Raw genomic sequence first — 9,111 nt, forward strand, 5'->3', positions numbered from 1 at the left:
CACCATGATCCCTTTGTCTTCACCCCTGCTTGCTGGGGCCTTTCCACCCCTCACCCAGACTTTTACCAAAAGCTTCACTGGCCGCCTCCCTGCCTTGTACTTGTTCTTTACGTAGCTGCTAAAGTGGTTTTCTCAGAGCGCAGGACAGACTATGCCATTCCTTTTTCAGTAAACTCCAATGGCTCCCTGCTGGACTGCAGGATCAAAGATGATGCTTTTTAAATTTATATTTTTGTATAAGTTTTATTGTGCATATGTTATAACGGTGGATAGGTTCTGTGGTTTTCATTCTCATGGGAAACTTCTGGGTAAGGAATTTCCTTCTGATGCAGGTTGACATCTTGGCAATTTGCAGCCCCCAGAGCACCTCGATATTATGTGACTTGCCTGTCATCACACAGATGCCATGTGTCGGGACTTGAATCCAGCTCTCTATCTGCTATACCATTACTTGCTATTCAATAACAAATCATTTGGGGTTTTCTTGGCAAAGCGTTTGCCATTTCCATCTCCAACTCATTTTACGGATGAAGAAACTGAGGTAAACAGGGTTCAGCAGCTTGCTCAGGGTCACACAGCTAGTTAGGTCTGAGGCTGGATTTGAACTCAAGTCTTCCTGATTCCAGGCCTGGTACTCTGTGCACTGTGCCACCTACCTGCCCTTATATATCTCCATATAAATAAATTTATATTGAGAGCTTATAAATAGATGTACATACCTTGGGACTACGTGCTCAAACACTTTTAATTGATAAGACGCATGATATCGAAAGGTTTGGAGGCCATCGATCTAGTCTATGTGCTGTGAAATGGGCCCATCGGGCTAGGAGACCGACCGCCCACGTGACTTCCACCTTTCCAGCCCATGGTTTTACTCAGAGAGGGGGTTGGAGACCCAGGGAGGGGCAGGGTCTTGCACAAGTTTATTCTGCTCCACAGCTGTGAGGAGGCCTTGGCCCTGCCCAAGCCGAGAGAGGCCGCACGTTGCGCATCTCCTAGACACGGTGAAGGGGCAAGGGGCGTCCACCTGCTTCGTGGCACGGTACACCTAAGCTGGGAGCCTGCAGGCTCCGCGGCCGACCGACAGGGGGCGGGAGAGCGCTGCCGAAGCTTCGAGCCTCGGCGGCATCCGTAGAAGAAATGAGGCACAGGACAAGAGGGCAGCTGGGCCTCCGTCGCTACGTGACCCGCAACACTTCCGGTCCTTCACCGTTTCTGTTCCCCCGCCCCACTTCCTCGGCTAGCCGGGATCGCGCTGAGTCCCCGGTGAGCCGAGGTCGGGCCGGGCGGCCTGACCCTGACATCCAGCCTCCCCCAGAGGGCGCATGGAGGGCTCCCCGGAGGAGGAGGGTGGGGAGGGGCCCGGGCCGCGACCGCCCCCGGGAGCTGTGGACGCCGTCCTCAGGCACAGCTCGGCGCTGCCCGCGGAAGCCGTCCAGGTCCGGGGTTACGACTTCAACCGCGGCCTGGACTATGGCGCTCTCCTGCGCGCCTTCGCCACCACCGGCTTCCAGGCCACCAGCTTCGGCCGCGCCGTGCAGCAGGTCAACGCCATGGTGAGGGGGAGAGGCTGCGGGAGAGCGGGTCCAGAGCGTGGTGAGGGAGGGGGCGGGGCTGGGGAAGGGGAGTACGTCAAGCCCATGGTTGGGGGTGGGGGGGTAGATCAGGGCCAAGGGGAGGGGGCGGGGCTGGAGGAGAGCAGGTCCGAGCCCTGATGGGGGTGGGGTGGGGCTGAGAAAGAGGAGTAGGTCACTGTGATGGTTTTAGGAAGAAAGGGGGCAAGGCGGGTCAGGTTAATGCCAAGAGAATTGGAAGAGGAGCGGGTGAGGGAAGAACGGTGATTCAGCTGTGTAGACAGCTCCCAGAAGGGGAGGCCCAGCACTGGGGAAGCCAACCACATCATTTGATGTCTCTGGGTCCAAGGTGAGAACCCGGGAAGAGAGGAGGACCCAATCCTGGGGTAAAGGGGCACTTCAGACTTACGGAGATTGTTGCCAGGGTGAAGCATGAAGGGGCAGTGGGACACTGACGCCGTCAAAGCATAAGAGAAGCTGTTGGCTACGGGGGACCTGGGTCAGTGTCCCATTCAGTAGTGAACAAGTTTTGAGATACTGAAGGAACGACACACGCTGTGTCACTGTGTGCACCTCTGCCCAAACCAGAATTTAAGGGACCGAGTCAGCAGACACATTTAAGTTTCCCTTTATAATCTCGGGCTGGTCTTTCATATTCGCTAGGCTTCAGTTTCTGCATCTATCAAACGATTCAGGAAATACTATCTTTAGGTGGGACCTGCTTCCCAGCAAACCCAGGTTTTACGTTTGGAGTGCGATCACTGTTGCTCCACTTCTCTCCCAGATTGAGAAGAAGCTGGAGCCTCTTGGGGAGGAGGAGGAGAACCACACAGATCTGAACCCAAGCCGTCGGCCAGTGAGCGGCTGCACCATCTTCTTGGGCTACACATCAAATCTCATCAGCTCTGGTGTCCGAGAGACCATTCGTTACCTGGTGCAACACAATATGGTGAGGGAGAGTGGCCTGGGCCAATGCCTGGAAACCCCTGGAGCCTAGTGAAAGATCTCCTTTTGCTGGGGTGGGAGGAGTTGGGCTGAAGTGCCTCCTAGGCCAGGGGTGATTTCTGCTGTGATTCTCCTGGGCCTGGCCCGGCAGGTGGATGTTCTGGTGACAACTGCAGGTGGTATAGAGGAAGATCTGATAAAATGCCTGGCACCCACATATCTGGGCGAATTTAGCCTGAAGGGGAAGGACCTGAGACAAAATGGCATCAATAGGTATGGAGGAGGGGGTGCCGCTGTGCAGGCTTCTCTGCTTAAGAGCCTTGAAGTGACTGACCCTTAACCTTTCAGGATTGGAAACCTGCTTGTTCCCAATGACAATTACTGCAAGTTTGAGGACTGGTTGATGCCGATTCTGGACCAGATGGTTCTGGAGCAAAATACAGAGGTGGCCACAGTTGGAGCAGAGGGATAGAGGGCCTGGGTCAGGGGTGATTGGGGAGGGCATTCACCAAGGGACCAAAGGGGTGAGGCCTCCAGGGATTGGGAGGGAAAGTGTCCTTTGAGGTCAACAGACCCAAGGGCCTGTCCTTTCCTAGGGGGTGAAATGGACCCCATCAAAGATGATTGCACGATTGGGCAAAGAGATCAACAATCCGGAGTCTGTGTATTACTGGGCACAGAAGGTATGTCCTATTAGTGAAACAGTGAAATGAGTGTGGAGTGTTAAGATTTCTGTGTAAATATCCCTGAGACCCTGTCTCTTTGATCTTTGAACCCCAATGCCCTTTTTCTGTTTTTCCTTTTTCTTTGGACCAGTGATTGTAGAGGGAGGGTATGTATCCCCACCCTGTTGTGATTTCTGATTCCACTCTCTAGAACAACATCCCAGTGCTAAGCCCTGCTCTGACAGATGGGTCTCTTGGGGATATGATCTTCTTCCACTCATATAAGAACCCAGGGCTTGTACTGGACATTGTGGAAGGTGAGCTTTCCCCACACCTCCTGGGGCCTAATGGTGGGGCAGGGTGGTGTGGCATGAAGAGGGAACCATGGTACAGAGGGGGTGGGTGGCATTGGGAAACCAGGAGCCACCAGTAAAGCCTGATCCTTTGCCCAGATTTACGACTCATCAACGCTCAGGCCATCTTTGCCAAGTGCACAGGCATGATCATCCTCGGGGGAGGCCTGGTGAAACACCACATTGCCAACGCTAACCTCATGGTAAGGCCAGCTGTGACAGAGGCGCTGGGCATCTTTCTCTCTGCATGTCAGAGACCCTGTAACTTGTTTGATAATGCTGCTCTCTCTCCTCTCTTCCCACCAACCCAGAATGTGTTTGCCCTCACTCTCTGAGTCCGTATCTGTTACTGTGAAAGTCTAAGAGTGTTGTGCAATGGTAAGAGTGTGGGACTTGGAGATAGGAGAGACCTGGGTTCAAATCCAGCTTCTGACACTTGTCCTGTGACCCCATAGACCAGTGACTGAACCCATCCTCCTCTGTAAACTAGGGATAATCCTCATAGTCCTTCTTTCACTAGTGCTGCTGGAGGACTGAGAGATGTCTAAAGCACTAACGTGACTTGGTGAGTGTCAGCTGTACCCACTTCCCCTCATCTCTCTTCATTCCAACCTGTCCCAACAGAGGAATGGGGCCGATTATGCCGTCTACATCAACACGGCCCAGGAATTTGATGGCTCAGACTCTGGTGCGAGACCAGATGAAGCCGTGTCCTGGGGCAAGATCCGAATGGACGCAAAGCCAGTTAAGGTGTGTCTGTGTGCAGGCTGGGGTGTTGGGGGATAGCCTTGGGCCTCCAGATACTTAGTTCTCCCTTCTCCTTTCCTCCCCCAGGTCTATGCTGATGCCTCTCTTGTCTTCCCTCTGCTTGTGGCAGAGACTTTTGCCCAGAAAATCAGCTCCTTCACTCCTGAGAAGAACAATGACTGAGTAGCTGGTTCCAACAAGGACCTGAAGCTGGGAGTTCTGATCCCTCCTATTTATTGTCTCACAGTTACTCCCCAGACATCCCCAACTTTCATGGTGCCCTGGCCAAGGTCAGCAAATACCTAGGCGTGAGATAAAGATCTCTTTACTTGGCAGGTAATAGTACAGATCCCTAAGGCCAATAAACTCCATGCGTCCCATCCAGGTACGTCTGTGCTGTCCCTCAAGCAGGTAACTCGTCCTCTGCTACAAATGACTCTTCTCGCCAGCACTGGACATTGCCTTCCGACGCAGTCAGCAGGCAGGGCTCGGTGGGGTGGAAGGCCAGGGACTGGACAACACCATGGCTCACAGGCAGGGTCAAAGCCAGAGTGCCCTGTGACACAAAAGAAAGATTGTAGTGAGGAGGGGGAGAGAGGGAGAAGGCAAGGTGCCAGCTGCTGGGGGCACTCACCTCTACCAGGTCCCAGAAGTAGACGTTTCCGTCCTCCGAGGCACTGACCACATGGGTATCTCGCTCACTCAGGCAGCAGTCCAGCTTGTATTCATGATTCTTGTGCCCTGTGTACCTGAGGTGGGGAGATTCAGGCTGGCTCCTGAAAGCTTGAGGCTCCTCACCCCTTACTGTGAGAAACATGCATTCGAGACTCTCCTTACGTAATCTCACTCTGCTTTATCTAATGCTCTTCCAGTTCTGTGCCTAGGCCTGGAATGTAGTCATTTCTGTCTGGCTTTGTTGAAATCCCACTCCTCCATTCAAGTCCCAACCCAGGCATGACCTCCAACCATGAAGCTTTCCCAGACTCCTCTGGGGAAGTCTTCTCTGATTGGTGCCTCTCTCACCACCTCATGTTTTATAATTGTATTCCTGTCATCCTCCTTTGTCATAGCCGCCTTTGGGTCTGTTCTCTGTGCCCAGAGAGGTCTGTACACAGGAGCTTAATTAACATTGAACAAATGGGTGAACAGATAAGAGTCCACTTGCTTTGCTGGCTTACTCACTCTCCCAGCAGCTCCCCTGTATCTTTGTCCAGGAGTCGAAGGCAAGAGTCGAGGCTAGAGACAAGCGTGCACTGGCCATCTTTGCTAAAGCATACACAAGTGATGGGACCTGTAAAAGGGGCAGGGTGAAGATTGGTGCTCCCAGCTACACCCTCCCAGGCGCCTGGTGCCCCATACTCACTTCCCACATAGTCTGCATACAGCTCTCCCATCCGTAGGTCATAGCGCCGTGAACGTCCGTCCACAGAACTGGGGAGAGACAACAGGGAAGGTCTTGCAAGCGTTAAGGCTTTGTTTGGTCTCTGCCAGACACACCTCTTCCTTATTCTCCCTCTGGCACTCACCCTGCTAAGATCTCATGGTCTGACAGCTTTATACTGGATATACCATCCTTGGCTTCATCTAGGATCTGGACAGGGTCAGGGCGTCGTGAACGGCAGTCCCAGCATCGGACACTTGAATCAATGGAGCCTGTAGCCAGAACCCAGCTCCCAGTGAAACAGAAGCTGGGACAGGACCTAGGCTCTTGAAGCTTCCCCCACCCCCAGAACTCAGCTTACCAGATATAATTATTGTGGCTTCTTCATTGAACTGCACACAGTTCACCTTCTGTAAACCCAGCATAGGATGGGGGTAGAGGAATGTTTGGTCAATATGGGCTATCGTATGAGGTCGTGAGGCCCACCCAGAACGAAGCAAGTGTGGTTTAGGTTGTGGGAAGGAGCAAAGGAATGATTTGGTTGGATAGGATTTCTTGGGAGAAGTGGCCCCTAAGCTGGACTTTGAAGGCAAGGGAGGCATGGCAGGGTATGGATGAAGATGGCAGTGAGTAAGGCCTGATTGCCAGGGCCTCAGGTAAATCATAGTTCAGAGTTTGGAGGGACTATATTCAAAGGACTCGGTGCAGGGTGGCGGTGAAGAAGACTAGGATTCTCTGGGGCCCTGGGCTAGCAGGAAGGCAGGAAATGGGACAGCCTTGGATTCTCCTTCAGTCCTTCCAAGCCCCATTCTTACCCCTGCATGGCCACGGAATTTTCGGAGAATCTGGCCTGACGCCACATCCCAAAACAGAACAGCTCGGTCACTCCCCCCAGAGCACAGGCGGCTGTTGTCAAATGAGCTAGGAGAATAGAGTGGGAGAACACACGGATCTTTGGGGTACAGGAGGTAGTTATAAGAGGCATGGGGTGGGGTGGTACAGAGGCCGAGGAGAAGGCTGCGTGGGGGTTAACGCATTATGGGTTCCCTGGTGAAGACTAGGCAGAAAGACATTTGGGACAAAAGGCGAGTTTCAACTGCCATGGGAACATCTGGGGAAGAAGAGAGGGCCAACAGCAGCAATCAGGGATGGCCTAGGTGGGGTGGCTCCGGAGCAGAGCCTCAAGAGAGGGGGTGCATTCAGGGGACAGTTCAGGAAGGATTGGGCGGGGGGGGGGGCTCACCCTGCAGCATCCAGCACCTCGGCCCCGTGGCCGCTGTAAGTCCGAAGCAATGTCCCCCGCAGGGGGCTCCACAGGGACAGCGACTTGTCACTACCACAGGTCAGGCAGTATCGACCATCAACTGCACGGAAGGAGAGTCCGAGCCCTCTCCTTCCTCTTCTCCCTCCTCCCCCTTCCTACCTCCTCTTTCCCTCCTTTCTCCCCATTCCCTCCCACCTCCTCATCTCCCTCCCCCTCTTCCCTTCCTGGGTAGGGAGAGCACAGACCATTGAAGCGCACGGCTCGCACGGCTCCCTGGCGGCAGGGCAGGCTCCGCACCGATTTCCGAGGCAGCTCCGGCTTCGTTGGCCTCGGCTCTGGGAACGCCATGTCCCGGACGGTAGCTGGAACGAAGATGTCCGAGTCTGCAGCGTTACATCCTAGAGGTCCCCCCACGCTTCGGGAGTTGTATGGTACCGGAAGTGCGGGCAGCGAGAGCGGAAGGGGCGGGGTCAGGACCTCTGGTTCGCGTGCCTTCTCTACTCCCCGCCGCACACCCCGCCCCTTCCCGGCCCGGCAATGTCCGTGAACAACATGTCGGACCCCCGGCGGCCCAACAAGGTGCTCAGGTGAGGATCCAGCCCCGCCTCCGCCCCCCCAAGCTCAGAGATTTCCCTATAGTGAAGCCCATTCCATAACTGCAGCCTGCGCTTAGAGATCCTAAGAAGGAAAGCTATTTCCCGAGACTCCCCAGCCTGCGCTTAGAGATTGGAGTTAGGCAAGCCGGTTATATGTCTCCCTTGCTCTTGGAGATCCTGGGAGGAAAAGCTATTTCTTTTGGCACGATTTCCTGCTTTCAGATCCCAGACTGGGAAAGCCTACTTCATGACTCGCTTTCTGTACTTAGAGATCTAGAGAGGGAAAGTGATTCCTTGTGTTTCCTTATCCCGAGTTTAGCCTGGACAAGGAAAGCCTATTTGTTGGCTCTCCTCTTTGGGCTTCGAGATGGGCTGACAAAGCCCTTTTCTGTGTCACCTTGGTGTTCCCAGGTACAAGCCACCTGCCACGGAGAACAACCCGGCCCTGGAGGATCCGACCCCGGACTACATGAACCTGCTGGGAATGATCTTCAGCATGTGTGGCCTCATGCTCAAGGTGCAGCCCAGGGACAGACTGGGGAGGGTCAGGCATCCTGGGTGAGAAGACATGCCCCTGGGGTGAGGATTCAGGCCTCCAGTTTGAAGGGTTCTTGTCAAAGACGGAGAGGACTCCAGCCCAGCCTGATTCTGCCTTTCTTCTCTTCAGTTGAAGTGGTGTGCCTGGATTGCTGTCTACTGTTCCTTCATCAGCTTTGCCAACTCTCGAAGCTCAGAAGATACCAAGCAGATGATGAGCAGCTTCATGTAAGTCCTCATGATTGGGCAAAGCCCGGGGTTTCAGTGTCCTGAAGGACAGGCAGTGTCCTTGACCCCTCTTTCCTCCCTTTCTCCTCACCTGTCAGAGCGTTGGAGGAGCCCCAGTTCTTCCCGGGCTGCTTTCAGCCCCAGCCTCAAACTTTTTCCTTCCAAACAGGCTCTCCATTTCTGCTGTGGTGATGTCCTACCTCCAGAACCCTCAGCCTATGACGCCTCCGTGGTAGACACCAATCTCCTAGCTCCTCAGCCTGGACCTCAGGACCCTAGGGCTTTTACTATTCGTTTCTGGGCCAGAATAAAGAAAAAGCCAGAAACTGGTTCATTCCTCACTTCTGTGTTCACCTCCCAGGCTCTGCTCCAAATCTGGGGCCTCAGACTGTGAGTCCACGGTGGAACGTCCCCACTCTGACCTTACCTCCGCTGAAGGATTGCCTGTTCTTGGACCCTGGCCCTGTCAGTGTCCCCCAGCCCCAAATTCTCCAGCTTCCCTGCCCCAGGCATCTTGGGCAGAGGAGGATCCTTGCACCTGCTTGGCCTTTCGCCGCAGTGTCTGCCCTCTCTCCTGGGCCAGGGTCCTTCCCAGGAGGCCGAGACTGGGGACGGACGCTCCCGGGCCGGGGCAGGCCGGTCTGGGGCTGGGGCTGGGGCTGCGGGTGCGGGGCTCAACTGCTTGTAACTACTTGTAGCAACCAATACAGATGGATGTGTAAGAAAGTTTCTCCTGGCTCTGCTCATTCTCCGCCTCTTCTCTCGGGCCCCGCCTCTCCAGCCCGCTGATTGGTCGGTCGGGTGATGGGTCCGCCCCCCTC

The 9,111-nt window shown here is 54.6% G+C and overlaps 3 protein-coding genes across 3 annotated transcripts; 2 read left to right on the forward strand and 1 right to left on the reverse strand.

Moving 5' to 3' along the window:
• The first annotated feature begins 1,131 nt into the window (after positions 1–1,131).
• On the forward strand, positions 1,132–4,668 carry DHPS (deoxyhypusine synthase). Its single transcript, XM_036763353.1, has 9 exons — positions 1,132–1,556; positions 2,359–2,523; positions 2,671–2,792; positions 2,868–2,964; positions 3,116–3,202; positions 3,396–3,501; positions 3,637–3,740; positions 4,162–4,287; positions 4,372–4,668. Exons 1-9 carry the CDS (start codon positions 1,326–1,328, stop codon positions 4,465–4,467), a joined length of 1,134 nt encoding a protein of 377 aa, XP_036619248.1. The 5' UTR covers positions 1,132–1,325; the 3' UTR covers positions 4,468–4,668.
• WDR83 (WD repeat domain 83) lies at positions 4,504–7,350 on the reverse strand. Its single transcript, XM_036763361.1, has 9 exons — positions 7,175–7,350; positions 6,909–7,029; positions 6,481–6,586; positions 6,027–6,075; positions 5,811–5,937; positions 5,648–5,715; positions 5,467–5,575; positions 4,919–5,033; positions 4,504–4,840 (listed from the first exon to the last, which is right to left on the reverse strand). The coding sequence occupies exons 1-9, from the start codon at positions 7,275–7,277 to the stop codon at positions 4,688–4,690; spliced, it is 951 nt and encodes a 316-aa protein (XP_036619256.1). The 5' UTR covers positions 7,278–7,350; the 3' UTR covers positions 4,504–4,687.
• Positions 7,351–7,379: 29 nt separating this feature from the next.
• On the forward strand, positions 7,380–9,019 carry WDR83OS (WD repeat domain 83 opposite strand). Its single transcript, XM_036763371.1, has 4 exons — positions 7,380–7,516; positions 7,937–8,042; positions 8,193–8,290; positions 8,460–9,019. The coding sequence occupies exons 1-4, from the start codon at positions 7,467–7,469 to the stop codon at positions 8,524–8,526; spliced, it is 321 nt and encodes a 106-aa protein (XP_036619266.1). The 5' UTR covers positions 7,380–7,466; the 3' UTR covers positions 8,527–9,019.
• Positions 9,020–9,111: the final 92 nt, after the last annotated feature.

Source organism: Trichosurus vulpecula, chromosome 1, assembly GCF_011100635.1.
Source record: "Trichosurus vulpecula isolate mTriVul1 chromosome 1, mTriVul1.pri, whole genome shotgun sequence".
NCBI lineage: Eukaryota > Metazoa > Chordata > Mammalia > Diprotodontia > Phalangeridae > Trichosurus > Trichosurus vulpecula.

What these genes read in the sequence shown, in the direction of transcription:
- DHPS (XM_036763353.1), top strand. Translation starts at nt 1,326, where the DNA reads ATGGAGGGCTCCCCGGAGGAGGAGGGTGGGGAGGGGCCCGGGCCGCGA. An exon ending in TTCTGGAGCAAAATACAGAG is followed by an intron (nt 2,965 to 3,115) that starts GTGGCCACAGTT and finishes GTCCTTTCCTAG; the next exon opens with GGGGTGAAATGGACCCCATC. An exon ending in TGGACGCAAAGCCAGTTAAG is followed by an intron (nt 4,288 to 4,371) that starts GTGTGTCTGTGT and finishes TTCCTCCCCCAG; the next exon opens with GTCTATGCTGATGCCTCTCT.
- WDR83 (XM_036763361.1), bottom strand. Translation starts at nt 7,277, where the DNA reads ATGGCGTTCCCAGAGCCGAGGCCAACGAAGCCGGAGCTGCCTCGGAAA. An exon ending in GCGAGCCGTGCGCTTCAATG is followed by an intron (nt 7,030 to 7,174) that starts GTCTGTGCTCTC and finishes CCTTCCGTGCAG; the next exon opens with TTGATGGTCGATACTGCCTG. An exon ending in GACCATGAGATCTTAGCAGG is followed by an intron (nt 5,716 to 5,810) that starts GTGAGTGCCAGA and finishes GTCTCTCCCCAG; the next exon opens with TTCTGTGGACGGACGTTCAC.
- WDR83OS (XM_036763371.1), top strand. Translation starts at nt 7,467, where the DNA reads ATGTCCGTGAACAACATGTCGGACCCCCGGCGGCCCAACAAGGTGCTC. An exon ending in TGTGTGGCCTCATGCTCAAG is followed by an intron (nt 8,043 to 8,192) that starts GTGCAGCCCAGG and finishes TCTTCTCTTCAG; the next exon opens with TTGAAGTGGTGTGCCTGGAT. An exon ending in CAGATGATGAGCAGCTTCAT is followed by an intron (nt 8,291 to 8,459) that starts GTAAGTCCTCAT and finishes CCTTCCAAACAG; the next exon opens with GCTCTCCATTTCTGCTGTGG.